This window comes from Olea europaea, chromosome 3, assembly GCF_002742605.1.
Source record: "Olea europaea var. sylvestris chromosome 3, O_europaea_v1, whole genome shotgun sequence".
Taxonomy (NCBI): domain Eukaryota; kingdom Viridiplantae; phylum Streptophyta; class Magnoliopsida; order Lamiales; family Oleaceae; genus Olea; species Olea europaea.
In genome coordinates, this window is record NC_036239.1 from 5,622,666 (window position 1) to 5,641,953 (window position 19,288).

General features: G+C 35.1%; 3 protein-coding genes across 4 annotated transcripts; 1 reads left to right on the forward strand and 2 right to left on the reverse strand.

Annotated features, from left to right (window-relative positions):
* Nucleotides 1-3,698: 3,698 nt before the first annotated feature.
* LOC111383643 lies at nt 3,699-6,553 on the reverse strand. 2 transcript variants are annotated; one of them, XM_023007773.1, is made up of 4 exons: nt 6,402-6,553; nt 5,586-6,042; nt 5,130-5,420; nt 3,699-4,475 (listed from the first exon to the last, which is right to left on the reverse strand). In XM_023007773.1, the coding sequence occupies exons 2-4, from the start codon at nt 5,691-5,693 to the stop codon at nt 3,885-3,887; spliced, it is 990 nt and encodes a 329-aa protein (XP_022863541.1). In that variant the 5' UTR covers nt 5,694-6,042; nt 6,402-6,553; the 3' UTR covers nt 3,699-3,884. The 2 variants fall into 2 exon arrangements, with proteins under 2 accessions (XP_022863541.1, XP_022863532.1); XM_023007764.1 differs by having other exon boundaries at nt 5,586-5,704; nt 6,402-6,543.
* A 7,421-nt stretch (nt 6,554-13,974) lies between these two features.
* Nucleotides 13,975-14,736, reverse strand: LOC111377544 (protein FAR-RED IMPAIRED RESPONSE 1-like). The gene has a single exon (XM_023000675.1). The coding sequence runs from the start codon at nt 14,734-14,736 to the stop codon at nt 13,975-13,977; it is 762 nt and encodes a 253-aa protein (XP_022856443.1).
* A 1,105-nt stretch (nt 14,737-15,841) lies between these two features.
* Nucleotides 15,842-17,219, forward strand: LOC111391335 (non-specific lipid-transfer protein A-like). Its single transcript, XM_023016535.1, has 2 exons — nt 15,842-15,857; nt 16,834-17,219. Exons 1-2 carry the CDS (start codon nt 15,842-15,844, stop codon nt 17,175-17,177), a joined length of 360 nt encoding a protein of 119 aa, XP_022872303.1. The 3' UTR covers nt 17,178-17,219.
* The last annotated feature ends 2,069 nt before the right edge of the window (nt 17,220-19,288 follow it).

The window sequence follows — 19,288 nt, forward strand, 5'->3', positions numbered from 1 at the left end:
AAAAAGCTTTTGATAGATTATGTTAGTCTTGAAATTATTAAATATATATTAGGATTATTGGATAATAATAATAATAATAATAATATATTTGCATTAGAAAATTAGGAATTGATAAAAATACCCACAAGTGACAGAACTATTGAATTTTACATATTTGGATGAATTTTTAAAAAAAAAAAACATTTTTTCATTTTTTTATTTTTATATATTTTTTCGCCGATCTGGTTTGATTTTAAACCGCAATTAAAATTCTCAAACCTAAACCAAACCAAACCATTTTGATCGGTTTGATTTGGGTCAAAACATTTTGTTGACCAGATCCACGTGGCACCAAATCGACGGTTTCTAAAATGCGATTTCGATTCGATTTTTTGGTTTTGCGATTTTTGTTTACGGTCCTAATTAAAAGTAAGAAAAATTATAGATATACATTATATTGTTGAAAGAATATATGATTAAAAGTAATTTTGATAAAAGATAAAATTTAAAGAATCCATATCAACAACTAAGTACAATCAAGTGATATAAATATTGGAAACTTGATCGGTCGATCATCGATTTCTACAATGTGCTTTTAAAGATCCTATTTAATATTGTCCTTATTGTCCTTCCAAATAAGTACGAAAGAAATTTATTTGAAGCAAGTACGTACTTTTTTTATTAAGTACTTGTATTTATCGTCTCTAGAAAATGACCAAACAAGTGCCAACCCGACTTGGTACGGCCGATAATGACATCCTTCTTGCTCAAATAATTGGTTGCACAATTGCACTTGAATTTTTCAAGAAAAACAAAATGATTGATAGAAAGTTGGATTATCCATTTAAAAATACATTATAATAGAAATGTTGCGATATTGTTTAGTATGTAGTTTATTGAAACAGACAATATAATACATGAAAAGTTAAATTATTTCTCCATATTAATACTATAAGATCCTCATGAAATCATTAATTTTATTTAGTAGTGTGGATCTAATCGTATATTTGATAAAAAAAAAAATGTTGGACACTAATTCAAAGAAAGCTGGACGAATACAATCATGCTACACATTCAAGTTTAAATCCAAATGGAACGTGTGTCGACGCATGACTAGACAGTTTGAAAAATTAAAAACATTCAATCATTTTCTGACATATCGGTATGTCTCTTTTACTTCCCTATTTTTAACTCTGAACAAGTGACTTTATTCCAAAAACATGTATATATATATAGTGTGCTCTGCTCCAATTCAAATTCGGGGCGGAGTCAAGGGGGTCCTCCAGAAAGAGAAAAACACTTGAGCTAATTAGATCAAATATTATTGCGGTCTGATGGTAAAAGCCTCGTTCTTCTATTGTGTTGGGCCTTTTGGCCTAGAGGCTAGAGCTCCATTTGCATTTCATCATTTTCTCATAATTTTATTAATTTTAGCATTAAATTTTCCTTACTTGAGATGGACAATCTAACTTGAGATGGACAATCTAACTTTTAGACTAGTAAACTTAGAACTTGTTTGCCAATCATTATTGTAGAAAAAAAGAGTTTTGAATAGTGTTTTTTAGGAAAATGTGTAGTTAAAAAGTAGGAAAAAGTTTATGGCATGTGTAGAATATTTTTATTGTATAAATGTATAGTTGAAAATGGTAATGTAACAAACCATAAAATAAATTAATGCTTGTCATACATGCACTTGATAAAATACTTTTTTGAAATCAACTTCATATAAAATAGGAAAAATTACATGAAATTCTATATTTAACCCTTGTTCAATGGCCATTATTTGGGAAAGACAATGCTTTGAATAGTGATTTTTAGGGGAATGTGTGGTTAAAAAGTAGTAAAAATTTTTAAATTTACATGTCGAATATTTGATTATATAAATGTCTGTTTGAAAATTAATATGCAATTTTTTTTTTCGAAAAATGGCTATCGAACAGGTCTTAATTCATAATGGTGGCTTATACGAATAGAGCTCGTGGTGGATAGACGGCTGTGTTGGTATTAGTGCAAAATAGAATTTTTGGGATATTGGGTGTGCTATAGATGTTTAATTACTTTTACGATATCTAGACTGGTACTCTACTACCACTGATTTTAGATAGAATTATTCATATGAGAATGAAGTGATGGGGTGGAGTGAGAATAATAATTTGATTTGTGAACTTAATTGTGTGGTTTATGACTTAACATGTGAATGTCATCGTTAAAATAATTAATTAGTGGTTATGATAAGTTACTTATTTATAACTAACAAATAATTTGCCATCTGTTAATGGTGAATTTATGGTTTAACTCCCTTTTGTCTATCATTCTTCAAAAACTCTTTTATTCTAGAATTCAATTTCAACTACACATTCTAACAATAAAATATTTTTACCTTGTGTCATTTAAGAAATGCAAGTGTAAGCATCAACGACTACAATATGAATATATTTTTACCTTGTACTCTCTCCGTTCCACTTATATAGGTTGATTTTGTTTTTCGCAAGGACTAAGAAATCTTATTTAATATTATTAAAAAAAAAATTTGTTAAAAACTTTCCTAATCTACCATTATTTATATTTGTACAATTTCAAGATTAAATAGGAAAAATTTGTTATAAATAGGTAAATTAAATAAGGATGTATTAGTAAACGAATAAAACAAAACACTCTCAATAAAAAGAAAATAGAACTATGTAATTGAAACAAGAAAATAAGGAAAGTCAATCTATATAAATGTAACGAAGGGAGTAATACTTTTTACACTTCAATCAAATAGCTCATTTATTTAAAATTTACATCCTACAATGTTAATCCAGTATTAGACCATGTTTGGTAGATATAAAAATCAAATTTTTAGTAAATTTCAATAAAAGTTGACAAAATGTATGATTCAAAACTTATGTGTCTCATGAAATAAATTATAAAAATTAATTTTTTATAACTTAAATTAAAATCCAAATTTTAAATTATGCCAAACAGGGGGAAATAAAGATGGAATAATGCTATTTATCATTGTGATGACGGAACATCGGTCATGTGACAGTCTATGTGAAATAATATAATTGGACAATTCAATTTTTATGAGAGGGGGAGGGGAGAGAGAGATGTGAGAGTAATAAATTGCTATATCACCGATACTCCATCATCACAATGATAAATAACATTACTCATAAAGATGGTTATCATAACCACAAAAGAGGAATAGATATGTACTCTTATGCCATATTTGGCACGCAGTACTAGAGATGGCAATCGGCTCATCGACTCAGGTTGCCCGTGACTTGGCTCGAAAAAAGCTCGAGTCCGTCTGGCTTAAGGCTCGGGAGAACCGAGCCAAATCTCAGGCCAACCCCCATTTTTAGGTGCTGGGCAAAGCCCGAGCTAGCCCGTGTGGCTCTCCAGCTCGAGAGAAACAAGCATATATAAAAAAATAATAATAATAAAAAAAAAAAATTAATGGCTGCAGGTTGCTGCCTTGTTTTGGCAGCAACTAAAATTAGTAGCTGCCTTTAAAAAATAATAATAATAATAAAATACACCAAACAAAATCCGAGCCTGCCCAGCTCGGCTCAAGCCTAATTTTTTTTTGCCAAGCTTTTGCTCGGCCCTGCTCGGGCCAGGAAAAAGGCTCGAACATTTTACCCGAGCCGAGTCTAAAATTTCGGCTCGTTGACATCTAATCAATAAATGCCTGGAGTCATAAAAAAAGAATGGAAATGGGCAAGACAAAATAATGTAAAAAGAGCGTGCTAGCCATCTACTAACTGAACAATGGATATGTAATTATTTACAGTAGTGATATTAACATGATCGAGCTGCCTAATCCCAAATTTCTACCTTAAGATGCCATTGATCACAAGCAATCAAGCAGAAAGTTGTCTACACTGAAGAAGAGGCACATATATCACGACTTTAACTCAACTGACATCCAAATGCTCAATAATTTCAAAGTGCATCTGCAGATTAGCAGGTGTACCGTTAAAATATGATCTCTCGCGAATATATAATTTCCCCATATTCCTATGAGCAGCAGTTTTAAGAAGCCGAACTAGTGCATCCTTTTCATTCCTTATCCACATTCGCCTGCTATCACCCCACTGTCTAGGAGTTCCGTGAAAAACAAACCGAATTCCAGAAGCTCCATGAGCAAGGCGCTCAGATATTTTATCAATAACGTCTCTGTCAGTAAGATATGCACCTTTAGAGTTCAAGCCAACGTCCACATAATGAATCTCAGTTATGCTGTTCAAGAGGCGGTCTTTTGAAGTAGGTACAATCATATCCTCTTCTCTGGTAGCAAGTCCTCCTCCATTCATCACATTCTTGTTTCCTTGAGAAGGGCATTCTGTGTGTTGGACTTCTGCGAAAGCAAGCTCAGTTACTAGCTGGTTAAGTATGGTGCCACCCTTGCTAAATCCAAGAACTGCTGTTCTCGGTTCACATGAAAATGATGGAGTGACCTCAGCCTGGTATGGCTCTTTCTGTTTCCCTAAAATGACTTGCTTGGCCTGAGAAAGCAACAAATATGAATATTGATGATTTGATTACCAGAAAATTACAAAATTTTAGAATAAGGCTTAATTTTTGGTTTTGTTGTTGTGTACAGAAAATAAAGCAATGATGCACGGAATATGATTTAGGATAAATTTCAGAAAATAGATATAATTGCAATCAGGACCAGGAAAGATAGAATCAACCAGAATCTTATCACAAAATTGTTGAAATTGGTAGAGATTGTCATGGACTTGTGGTACGTTATCTGAAGCATAGCAATGACTTTGAAGTAAACATGAAATGGCTTATAAAGAGGAGTAAAATCAATATAGGGCAAGCTACTGGATCCACCCACAGTAAAATATCTGATTATTTTTTATTCTAGTGCATAGATATTTCATCGTGGAAGTGCATAGACATCATGGAGAAAAATTTAAAACTATGTTTCAACTCCATATTAATGAATTTCAGGCATGCTATTAATCCACCAAATGACTTCAAGATGAAACTCTTTAAAACTCTTAAACAAAGAATTTCTTATTACACACAATTATACTATAGGACTTGGTGTATTTTATTCATGAAAATCACTTCAGGAATTTGGCAGTTCAACTCGATAAAAATCTATGGTGAGGAATTGAAAGTTCATACAACTTAGAAAGCATTACCTCTTTCAGAAATTTTGACAATAGCAGGACCAGCGATGTAGAAGCTGGGAACTCCGTTGCATCATAAACTTTTGGCTCTCCATTCTCGTTAACAGAAGGGATGAAATCCTTGTAAACTGCAAAAGGTCCATTGAAAACAGGAGCCTCAATAACATAAGCATTAACAGACCCCTCAAATTTAGAAACTAAAATTTCAACAATTTTTTGAGGATCAGATAATCTCTCTATCACTGGATTTCCAGTCCCTTCCACTCGATCTCCATTAAAGAATATGACATTTCCATAAGGTACCTATCACAAATGGGAAGTAAGATATTAATAGACTCAAAACAAAATAAAATCTATAAGCAACTCTTTTGTTTTTGCTATATGCAAATAAGGATTCAAAAAAAAGAGTTATTGCAGCACAAATTGTGCTTTCCGGGTTTTGTGAAGGACATGCTCATAATAACTTACAGAAAGCCTTTTGGAAGAAGTAGAGAAGCAGATAGATGCTGCAACTCTGTAGAAATTTCTGCTATTTGGATACAACGGAATTTTCAAAATTCCACTCCAACGATCCATGAATGAATTTGCTGTAGAGATATATCGTGCAACAAATAATGTTAAGCTCAATGCTCATTAACTGAAAAATAATAATAAATATCAATATTGATATATGCCACCACACGACCACCATCATCACGGTAAGAATAACCCATTAATTTTTTTGATAGGTAAGAATAACCCATTAATGGTAAGCAAAGGTTTATTTGGATCCCAAAAGTTCATTAAAGCAGTCATTTCATCCCATAATAACAAGACATCGTTAGCCCAAAAGTCTCTTCTCTGGGCGTTAGTCTTTTACACTTTACAATATCCACACTATCCGTTGTCTTCAATAGCAACGTTTTGAGAGAAGGGTCAAGGGTACCTTTAATAATAAATAAAATAATCAATATATAAATTTATCAAAATAATTTGACAATAGCAATATCAAAATAAGAACTTAAGAACACAACAATATAATCATAATCAACGTCCTTTTTCATGCCCTTCTTTCTACCTGCCATATAATCATATCAGGGATATTCCCCAAATCATGTAGCTTAATCAAAACAATCAATAGCAATATCAAAATACGGAATAAAGAGAACAACACTACCAAAAAAATCCACAGATTTTTCTTGAAATTCGCTTCACAAGACTTGATTAGATTTTTACTCGGATTAAACGCTAAAAAAAATCTGCAAATTAGTAAGAAAAATAAACAAAATTGAATCTTGAACTAACCAGGCTAAATTATTCACAGTGAATAGAGGTAATGAATTAAAGCAACGCAAAGACTTTTGGTTCCTCCACTGAGCTGATGCCTTGGCTGATCGATTTCCTTGAATTATAGTACTCTATTAGAGAATAGAGAAGCCAATCATAAAATGGGTTGGTCACTTGAGATAGGTATAATATTTGGGCTTTAAACTTGGGCCTAACAAAGAAGTTTATTTTAAAAAATTGAGTGAATTGTTCAAATGGTCACTAAACTTTGTAAAAAATTTTTAAGGAGTCATTGAACTTTAAAAATCATCTAAATGATCATTGAACTTGGCAAAAAGTTTCTACTAGGTCACTGAACTTTAAAAATTGGCCAATTTTTATTCGATTTTTAAATATCTAGTTTTATTTGTTAATAACAAATAAAGGGAGAGGGCCACCTAGGGTCTAGTAGAAGCAGTTGTCCCTACTGAAATTTGGTCCTGGGTATTTCACAGATTACACTAGAGGGCCGACTGGTTTTAAAGGCAAGAAGAAAACCATAAACGTTAAGAATTCAAGTTCCCAAATTAGAAGACAAATTAGTATCACAATTAAAAAAAAAGTACTAAACATTTCACTTCAGCTATAAACCAACCACTTTAATATTCATTTAAACTCCACTTGATTGGTCATTCAATAACTTTATTTTTCTAGAGAAATCTGTTAACGCAGAAAGAATATAAACTAGTTTTAAATATCAAAATGTAGTCATATTATTTATCACCTTCAAAGAAGAAAGCATTTTCCTCACAACTATTAACTTTCGAAGTACTAATTTAAGATAAAATCAAAACTAGAATATCTTGTGTCCCCAATATAATTATTCAAATCAATTAAAGGTTGAAGTATTTTCTAAGAGTTGATGGTTTAAATAATATATATATATATATTTTTTGTTGATTTAGTTAGAAGTGTTAAAAGGACCCACAAGATGAAAGAAAGTTTGAAAGGATATTTCAAGTTTTATCACTATAATTTATGCTATCATATGAAAAAAATGGCTAAGGGTGGCGCATGCATTATTCAAAAACTTGAAATATGAAAGGTATGTATAATTTTTGAAAAGAAAGGTTGTGTGTGAAATTGTCATAAACCTCATGAGAGACATGCGTCATTCAAAACTTGAAATAAATTAGGTTTGTGTAACTGTTAAAAAGGAAGTTGTAGTCTTTGAAATTGTCAATAACTTCGTGGGAGGTATGCATTATTAAAACTAGAAATAGGAGAGAGGTTTGTGTACTTTTTGCTAAAGGATGAGGTGTTCTAAAATTATTAGAAACCTCGTGGAGGTCTCTATAATTTACCCAAAATTCTGATTATTTTAAGTTGGGGTTATAGCTTTATGAAGAGAAGACAAATATAAATATTTTTAATAAATTATACAAATTTGTGTAAAAAATGAAAACTTAAAAATGCCAGGTTAGTAGTGTAGTTATTAGTAATAATACTTGAATTTACAGAAAATTAATACATAGATGAAAGGGGGAAAATTAGATGAAAGACTATCGGAAATTAGCCCTTGTTTGACTCCATTTTATCAAAAGTGGAAATTACAAGAATCCCAACTTTTAAAGATCTTAGTGCGAATATCAGGTAGGATGGTTTTTTTGCACATTTCAGGTATTATATAAGTCCTATTTCATCCCAATCTAATTTGAAACCCTAAAATTCAAATTCAATTCTCAGTCTTCTCTCTACAACTCTTTCTCTCTCCTCTTCTCTGCCTTCTCTCTCCGAACATCGATGACTATTCACACTTCGGTGACCGACGATGAAGGAGCTGCACCGACGACCCATTCTCTTCTCTCTCTTCTCCATGCTCTGTCATCGTTCTCATCTATCTATCTTCTCTCTTTGCTCTAACCCAGGGTCAATTTCCTTCGTTGGTAATTAGGGTTTCCCTTTCTATCACTTCATATGTATTCAATTTCAATGAGCAGGCGAAAACTATGGCAGTTTTGTATCTGATTTGTTGGTCGATCTTGCGGTGGATGTGGTAGTGGTTGAAAATGGTGGTGATGCGAATGGCGGTTGATTTTTGGGCTACGCGATCTGGTGGTTGATTTTTGGGATTTTTTGGGTTTTGATTCGATAGTTGTGCAGTGGTCATCGGTGATGGCGTTTGCAGCGCGATTATGTGGGTGTGATGTAAATTCTGTGTTTAACTGTTTGTGGAAGCCAATTGTGTTGGTGTGACGCGGGTAATGGTGTTATTACTGTTGGTGGTGTTTGCTAGCTGTGGTGGTGCGTTGTGGATGTGGTGTGGTGTGCGGTGGCGATGGTGGTGCAAGTTGGTGGTTTGGGTTGATTTTGTGTGTGTGTGTGTGTTTTTTTTTTTTTTTTTTTGCTGGCGATAGACTGTGACCTTAAAATTTGATGACCTCTAACTAAAAAATAATATGTTACCTCAAGGATTTGGTCTGTGACGTTAAAAGTTGATAATTTGTGACTAAAAAATTATCTGTGACCTATAAAGTTTTCGACTTGTGACCTACAAATTTTTTATTTGTGACCTGGAAATAATTTGTGACCAATTAATTTGATAATATGTGACGAATAAATAAATTTGTGACCATTAATTGTTATATATATATATACTCAATAAATATTTTTAATTAATTAAATACATATCTGAATTTTGAATTTTTAAACTATTTACCTGATTTTTGAAATGATGTAAAGAATACACCGGAGATATGAATTTTTCCCTTATCAAATATTCAATTATTAGGCTGTGATGCCATTAAATTGACTCAATCCAATTCTTTGGGCAATGATGAAGTGAAATGGGCTTGTCCCAAGAGATGCTATATTGCCATTGATCAATAACAAAATCATGAAATGGGCTTAAACCCGGCCCCAAACGAGATGGACATGTGTGCTACTCTAGACCTTTGTATCTCCTTTTTTCCAAATCAATGGTGATGACTTGGTTGATATAAATGGGGTCTGAGTGGTTGCCCTAATGACTTCAATCGCGCTATGTGTACCGAGTCGGTTGACAAATACGGTTCACAAAGTGATGTGGCAGTGTTAAAATAAAAAAAAATTGAGAAAACAAAGTCTGAAAACGAAAAAATTAAAGGACATTTTCTCTCTCCCTATTTCCCCATTCTCTCTCTCCCGTATTTCCCCCAAATCGAATCTGGAACCAACCCTTGCCTTTCAACCCATTTCCCTTCTGTTCGAACCATTTCCTCCCGAATCACTAACCTCCATCGTCATCTCCATCTTCCGCAGCAACTAAACTCCGGCACTGTGATGTTAACACGATCCCCATAGTTGTCGAAGAGGACGTCGTGGCAAAGATCGTCAGACACCACAACAAAATAGGTCGACGATTTGAGATTTTTGTTCGGCCTGAGGTTTATAACCAACCCTTCCCTTTCAACACATTTCCACTACCGCGAACTTGTTCAGCCTGAGGTTTTTATGAAATGTTTTTTCCACCAATGACATTTCTGCGATTGCATCTATTTTGGAAGTTAAACCTTGCGATTGAAATCCCTGATTTTTTAAAACAAATTTATGTGCGTGCTGAGCGAATAGACTCATGTGTTGATTGATTTTTTGTTGTTGTTAATCTGAGATTCATAAATTTTGTTGTTAAAGAAATTGACTTTAGCATTTGTAAAGTTAGTGAATTTACCTCTTGCTGGGAAACATGAGCTTCTTTTTGAAGTGTAACAAAATGGCTATGGGAATATGAAATTTGGTCTATTATCCATCTTTGTTTTGCAAATCTGAAATTTGGTGTTAGAATCAAATATGTTGCTGTAAATTTCCATTCCATGGTTTTCTATTTGGCGGAGAAGTTAAAAATTTGAATTTGCCTTTGTTCATTGGAAATTTGATCTGAGATGCTAACATTCCCATATTTTATGTTTGGCATTCGGTAGAAGGAACACAGAATGCCAAAAAAGAACTCCGGAGTTTGCCACGGCTGCAAGAGTGTTGGACACTTCTTCAGTGATTGCCCGATAAAACGTTGTTGCCCACGTTGTATGCATGGATTTCAAAAGTTTTTCGAGGTTGAAAGGGACACTGTTAACACAAGGCAAATTTTTCAATTGTTGCAGTGTGAAGTGCGGGTTTTGGGAATGGTGCAAAGATGGAGAAGCAATTGGTGAATCTAGTAACGGCAGCGCAACTTTGGCTAAACAAGCAGTCCACGAAGCAGTTGAGGATATGTCGCAAATGTTCCAATCTCAAGTCCAGATAAATAATGAAGAAAAGCTTGTGATCTCTGTGAATGTGAATGTGAACGTGACGGTCCATCAAGAAAAATCGCCTATCGAAGGAAAAATGAAGGGGAAAGACACGACTTAATAACTGGTTTATGGTGTAATGGCTCTTTTGTGTTAAGTAGAGGAGTGTTGTATATTTGGGTAATTCGTTTAGTGCAAATGGGGAATTTTTGTTGAACCAGCAGTGCCTTGCTAGCACATATTCAGATGGTAGAGGATTTAGGTTGAATTAGTAGTTCATTGTTGCAATGCACATTTCATGTTGGTGCGTTTCATCCCCCAACATTTTTCATTAACTTTTGTGGTTTCATCAATGATATTTAACTGGCCTCTTTTGTTTTTCTATCTTTACTGTGAATTATGATTTTGATGTGGTTGCACACCGTAGACAAATGGAAAATTCTAGCAACATTTTCAGTTAAATCTTCCTCAAAAGTCCGAGTCAATGAAACAAACAAAATTGCATGTTTGTTATAAATAGGTACACGGAGAAAAGAACAATCAAGAATAAAATACGTAGTATTGAATCTTGAAACAGGATTCCAGATTTGCCACTACAATAACATGTTACATTGATGAAGGCGTTCTAAATTTCCATGCGGAGTAGTGACAAAGGAGAGACAAACTAGATAACAAAACTACTACCACACTGGCAACATGATTGATCCACAAAAAATGGTAGCACAACACAAGACCAAGCCTATCAGACTTGAAATTTTGAAAAATTGTACACAACATGAAGAAAGGGCAATATCACTAACAAGGGCAAAATTTTCTGCATTTCATTTATCTTCGAATCAAAACTTATAAATATTACAAGAATGTAATGACACTACAGCCTATAGAAACCTAGACTAGATTAACAAAAACTCCTCAATAGTAACCCGATCGTTAGACCTTGTGTTGATAACAAAATGCTGTGGGTACTTCCTCAACAACATGAGCAACCCATACCATGGTTTTCCATTGCTTCAACATGAGCAACCCATACCAGTGCTGGCCATTATTCAGTAGGCTCCTCCTGGAAAGTCAAACTCATAAAAGCATCATCACTGCACAGCCTACACAGCTAGATGAAATTTCAACAAAGAGTAAAGATGATTATCGAGAAACAGTTGATGGAAAAACAAACAATTTCGTGAGTTGGATTAAGGATAATGTATAGTATATCCCAATGAACTAACAATTTCGTGACTTACAGCCATTAGAATACATATTTACCAGAAAAGAATTCCACCCATTTAGCACAAGTTTCTCACAGTAGTATCCATAATAGAATCTTAACATTTAAACCAACAACATCATGTTCGTACTACCTATATAAGACAACAAAACATACTTTCTTTTTGATTGAAACGTGAACATAAGCAATACTTGTTTCTAGATGCATCCTGAGAATTTAATACCTGTCATCTCCATCTTTGGTGTTTCTTGAAAGCACAGCACAGAAGAGTAGGATCCTCACAACTTTATTGGTCTGTAGGTTTACTACCTAAAAACACAAAAAAGAGATGGAGGATTTGCATATTTATCACCGAGAAAAACAAATACAAATTGTAATTGTTGTGATTGAAATATATGTGTGCCTTGGGAATTCGAATTAACGTTTGTGGTAGTTGTGGGGATCAACGTAGTACACGACACTTGTTGAGTGAACATACGGCTCATCCCATCAACCTACATGACGTTCTTCGCATTAATAACATCAGAAATTCTTACAAAACTTAGTAATTAATATACAAACCAGTAGTAGTTACGAAAATGAGAACGGCATTGGCATCGGCATTGAGTATTGCTGCTCAGGTGGTGGAGAAACCTCGGCCACACCATCCGGGATACAACTATTACTCGGGGTTGGTCTCTTTCCTTTTGCGTGGCTTGATCGCACCTGCAAGTATACCATAATGAATTTCACGTATTGTATAAAATGAAGTGAATAAAAGAGTATAACATACGAGTGTACCTTTGATGTGGTAGTGTTCGCTTCCAAAGGCCCTTTTCTCCATTTTTTCCTTGGGATTTTTCTTCGACGGTATTGGATCTTTCACAATGGCACTACCTTCATTTCGCGATACAGTGCAATGTAAATTGATATTACTGCAAGTACTCAAGGGGGTCAAACTAAACTCCTTGTTTTGAAGTTTATCCAATCCATGATCGCACGATACCTCCCTTCGTCATCTGCTGCAAGGTTTGCTACCGAGGCAAATGCCTTACACATTTCGTCATATCTCAACTGTGCAGGAGTACTAACCAAACCGTCGTAATTAATGGCAACCCTTATGTGTGCTCTACTGATGTCTCGCCTCCACCTGCGCAGTATATAACGATCTGGCATCACACTCACATCATTACGTATCAATACCGCGATTGCATGCCTACACATTATACCCCGAAATGCGAACAAGTGACAGCTGCATATGATTTCGCAGTTCTCCCTATTGAAGGACACCTGAAAATGTTTTTTCTTCCGTATCTCCTCGCAGACTACATCCTCCCGTACCTCATGCATCATCCCCATACGTCCTTCTGAAACAGACATGAGGTCACAGTAAACCTTCCCTGCGAATTCGACTTGAACTTCCTTGAACTTCGAAAGTGTGTACAATGTCTGATATTGCTTTTCCATTTCATAAGTTGTTGCACACGGGAGCTTTTGAGAGGACTTGAAATCGGCCTAAAATTCCTTCTCAACCTTATTCCGCAATGCTTAGTTCGTACTGTTCAACGAACTGTTTCAACGATGTTTTAGCGTGCACATAACCGTCGAAGAAGGCATTCATACTTTCACTTCTCTGCGTCGTTGACATACGAGCCTAGAAAATTGTTTTTAAGAAACAGGGCACCCAACGTCCTCTATTTTCATACAATCTAGACAACCAAGCATTTTTCCCTTAAGTCATATGTATCAAGCATCGATTTCCAACCTTCCTCAAATTCTTCAACAGATTGCGAATTGTAGACCAATACGTGTATGGCCGAAAATATCGAAGACTTGTCCATGTGATGTCCGAACTTTTCTGGCAACTTTTTCAATATGTGCCACAAATACCATCTATGTTTCGTATTAGGGAAAACTATCTGAATTGCATTCTGCATTGCCCTATCTTGATCGATGATTATTCCACGCGGAGCTTGACCATTCATGCACTTAAGCCATGTCGTAAACAACCACACAAATGTAACTGTGTCCTCATTCGATACCAACCCACAACCCAACAACGTTGATTGCCCGTGATGATTCACGCCAACAAAAGGGGAGAAGGGCATATCGTATTTATTAGTGAGGTAGGTTGTATCAAATGTCACACGACCCCGAACTCCTTATATGCTTCCCTGCACCGATTATCAGCCCAGAAGACATTCTTCAAGCGCGAATCATCATCCAAGTCAATACTAAAGTAAAATTCAGAGCATCGGGATTGCATTTCAGAAAAGTAAGTCTGTATTGCAGCTGCGTCACCCTCACCAAGTCTTAGTCGTCTCACCTTTTCGATATAATTTCGACAATCTTTTTCAATACAAGTCATATTCTCGTAGCTACCAGCCTCAACAACTGCGGAGTTAAAACTTTTATGCAATGATATTCCTGCTATGTCATTCACTTCGAGCTTTCGTTTCACGTGTGCCGTTATTTCATTATTGCATCTATATAATCTGGACTTAGTAGGACTCATCTTATGGTTGTGGTCAAGATGGACCGCGTTAATTTTCCGATAACCATGGATATCTAAAGATGCTGAGATCCTAGCTTTGCAACCCGTTTGAATTGTTGGTTGCGACTTCAAAGAAGTGCTTGTATTACCAATTCTTCGTCCCTCCCTACTACACGTCAACGTGATATATCTCAAAACACCGTCAACATCTCTCGCAGAACTCCTCTTCCTAACTGGAAAACCTACGGTATAGGCATATCTCGCATAAAAATCATATACTTCTTTTTTATCATTAAATTGCATACCAACCTCCGGCACAGTCAAACCATCTCCTACCATTTCGTCTTCCACGACATTGACATTGTCCTCCACATTCTCAATCTCTGAATCCATGAACAAAACATCTTCCATATTCGGTATACGTACAAAACACAAACAGCAGTATTATTAATTTTTTAAATGTCCAACCTTCAGTCCGAATGTAGCTCCGTTTTGTGCACATGTGTAGTTCAAATTTGCCATATATTTCATCACCCAGTACGTCTTCCATAAAAATCCAGTTTGTTGTTTCTTTGGTTTAATTACACCACATCACATTCAAGCACCCCGAACATCATCTCACCACCAGCATCTTTCACCGTCGTGACCTTAGCCACTGAGCTTACCATTCCTGACGAAGGTTTTCAAATCCGAAACCAACTTGGATTCGAGAAACTATGTCTACAAATTTACTAATTTATTGAAACTACGTCTATATCTTTTATCAATGTCTAAAATTTTAATTTGACATGCTCCATTAATTAATAATTAAGATAGTACTTACTTTATTTCAATTTTAATTACATTTCATAAACGAAATAGACATGGGAGACAAGAACAGACAATACCAACAACATTTTAACCATAAATTCATACTGTCGGAACAAGTCGCATAATTTCGGAGCATCGGGCGCCTACGGCGAGTGTGGAGAACTTGGAAGAAACACGCAAGTTTGTTATGCCTGTAGCAACTAAGAAGAAGATAATGGACCAAAAATTCCAAAACACTTCACTAGTTTCTTGGGGAAAAAAACTTCAGTAACACCGTTCTATATGCTTTGACCATCGACTAACAAATAATTTCCATTTTTGGTGATTATCATTTTTTCCCCTGAACTCGTTACTGTTTTCTGTGATTCTCTTTTGGGACCAAATGGGATTGCGTTGAAGACGAGCTGATTGGGAGAACTGAGGATAGAGAAAAAGCATTTGTTGTCTTTTTTTAATATTTATGTACGTATCAATCACGTGGTATGTTTTCCTCTCCATTTTGGAGCCTAAACCAGCATTCCAAAAATCAATCGGAACTGTCCATTTCCTTCCCATCTTAGCCGTCCATGTCACTTTGTCATCCAATTTTGTAACCAAACCTTGTACAAAGAGCATTATTGTAATGCCTTTTCATCTAATTTTTGTTGTAAGAAGCTTATGGGTTCTCTCATTTTCGACTTTGTGTCTCCTCTCATTCTTCTTCTTCATGAACATTGTGAAGGGTTGGGTTTGTGGAGTTTTCATATTGTACAGACTGGTACAATGTTATTCCGAACCCAAATAATCGATTCCTAATGTTAATGTTCATATGTAGATCTTTAGTGTTCTGGGAAATTTTTTAGTTCGAGTTGTTATATCAATTTTTTTAAAACTCATTTTCAACCACATATATTTCAATAAAATAATTTTACACATAAATTGAAAACTTTTTCTTATATTTTTAACCACACATTTTCCAAAAATCACTATTCAAAAATACATTTTTTTCCCTAAGATGAGACTCAAACAAGGGCTTAATGTTTTGAAGAATAAAATGATATGTAAAGTGCTACTTAATGTATCATATTGGTGTGAGGCGTTATGTTCAATTTGGAGCATTGTGGTCCGTTTAGCTATTTTATAATCTTTATCTTTTCCTGCAGAATGTGTCTTTTGCTACATAGGTTTGCAAATAGTAAATTTCCCTAAAAAATTAGCCCTTGTTTGATTTGGATTTTTAGTAAATTTTGATAAAAGAGGATAAATCACTCATTAAAAAGTTGATAAAAATTATGGATTCTACGAAATATGTGATTGAAAATGAATTAATTAATAATAATTTTTAAGAAATAGGGGCCAAAGCCTTAATATTCTCCATATTTATTGTACTCACTCTCCGCTATATGAATGAAAGTATGAAACAAATCCATGAAAATGAACAATAATCTTGCACATAAGCTGATAAGAACATTTTCCAATGCTCGTTGAAGTTTTACTATTTATGGCATTTCGATGACATTTGATGGCAAACAAGAATCCAAAAGTGCATAACAAATACTAAAAATCATTGGAACAAATCTTATCTCCTTAAGGCCTATATATACACACCACTTTAGAACATTCACAAAACCAACAAAGGCCAAAGAATTTCAATACATATATAATATTTTAGAGCTTCCTACTCCAATACAAGAAGAATGAAGTGTGTTATTGTATCAGTTGTTGCAATTCTTGCTGTCATTCAATTGTTGGTGCAGCCTGGACAGGCCATCACTTGCGGTCAAGTGGACGCGGCTTTGGCACCGTGCATTCCCTATCTTACTGGAGGTGGTGAGCCATCCGGCGCCTGCTGTGGTGGGGTGAAAGCCATCCAAGGGATGGCTCAAACCACCGCTGACAAGAGGGCTTGCTGCACCTGTGTTAAGGCGGCTGCCAATCGCTATGCAAACTTGAAGGATGACGCGGCTCAGGCTCTGCCTATGAAGTGTGGTGTCTCAATGGACATTCCTGTCTCCCGAAGTGTCAACTGTGAAATGTCAGTTCTTCCATTTTATATTCTTTAGTTATGGCCATATCGTGTATGATGCCTTCGTTACAATTGCATCAGTTACGTAATCAGGGGCGGAGCTAGGATTCTAGAGTTGTGGGGGCAAAATTGAAATCTATTTAGAAATTTTTTGAAAATCTTGGATTTAAAATTTATTGTGAGGGCAGGGGACCCCACTGTAAATCCGCCCCTGACTGTAACCCTATAAATAGAGTTTTGCACATCTCATTTTACAGTTCGTGACAGTGAAAAATCTGCTAATCTTGTGTCATGTGTTTTTCTTGACAGCATCAACTAAGATGGACAGGCGCAAGAAGACATGATCATGTCACGTAAGGAGGGAATAATTGAATAATAGTGCTCATTTGTTAGTTACTGAATAGTAGTTGGAATTATCCTACCTGTAATACAATATGAAACACAATATAAGAATTCATGAAGCCTTCTTCATTCTACAAGATGAGAAAAAAGTCGAAAACAAATTTATCATGTATCAAATTTCCAATCTCAAAAAGGAAAAAATATAATTTCACTGGCTCAAGAGGTGCTTTATCATCTAGTGGCAAGAATAGAGAAATGTATGATATGTTAAAATGTTCAAGTAACTCAACATGGAAAACTGATGAGAACCAATCCATAGCTATTAGAGTATGGCAACACACCATCTCACGTGCAGACCAAGTTATTTTTTTCTGTTACAATTTTCATAAATGGGTTGTGACAAAATTTAAACCCAGAAGCCTCAATTTGACTGTTGGGTTTTTTCATACCCAATAAATTCGAAATTATGATGTTAACATGAGATATTATGTTTCATAGGTCTAGGCCAATTAATGAAATAAGTCCAACAATCAAGTCCATGAGCTCCACCCATTCCAATTGTATTCCCTCTTGGATGGCTTGAATCTTGGTTGGTTTAAATCTCTTATAGGTCCAACTTAAAGCATAACCCTAGACTACTTATAAGGCTATAACCCTAGCCACTTTCTAGTGTGAATTGAAGAGAACTCGGCCACCCCCTTTGAAGTGTGAAAAATGGCCTGTTGGTGTCCAAAACCAGTTGATTACTTTGTATAATTTGTGGTCCATTCATAGCCTACATTTGTGGTGTTTTCTTCTTGCCTTTGTCACTACAAATCATCACCGTTTCTTATCCTTTGTGGGTAAGATTGAATAGCAATCGAGGTGAATATATATTAGTTGTGGATAGGAGCCGGTTGGTTTAGTTGTTGGTAAAGAAAGATACGTTGGATTGAGTCCAAAAAACACGGATTTAAAGATCCTTGGAGCGAGCTTCCGCAACATTGACCATCGATCAACAATGTAAAAATAAGGATTCCCCGAGTTCATGATCGACTCTAACCCAGTATTAAAACTTAGGCCTCTTTAATACTCTTGTATTGATGATTCCAGTCAACTACCGGACTTGATTTAGTAAAGGTTTCAAATGTTTGCAGTGGTGAAAATTGGGAACTTTCCCAAGTATAAAGAAATTCGGGTGTCCACCAGTCTCATACAAATGCTTCAGATGAAGAATCACACTGTCCAAAACCAATACAACGCAAAAGGTAGATGTCTCGAAACGCATTTCGCAAGTCTTAAGATTGACTGAAGGTAAAAGCCCTGATGAAAACTATGAGACAAATGTCAAAAAACAAATTGTTTCAATGAAATCAAGCGTCAATAATTGATATACTAAGTACTAAACACAGGAGCTGAAGTCTTAAATCCTAATCCAGAAGTACATAACCTATGTAGATAATGCAGAACCATCAAACTGTGGCAGAACTTGTGCATCCAGTTTTAGAATGGAAGATCATACTTAAAGGAATCAATTCAATTATATGAAGTACGACTATTTGTGCTTGGATCAGAAGTGCCAGACTCAAATGAATGGACCTCCTTTAGTGAATGGATGTACAAATAAGGCCTTTAACTTGTTTACTCAAAATTTTTATCAATGCATAAAATGTACAGTGTAGCTCAAGGAGGTGGCAAGAACTGACCTCTCCCAAAAAGACTATTAACAAACTTAAATACCTTAACCAGTCCAAAGGACTGAGATTTTGAAACTTCATTACTCTTGCTAACTAGATTTCGAACACTAATACTGGTCATCCAGGCCCA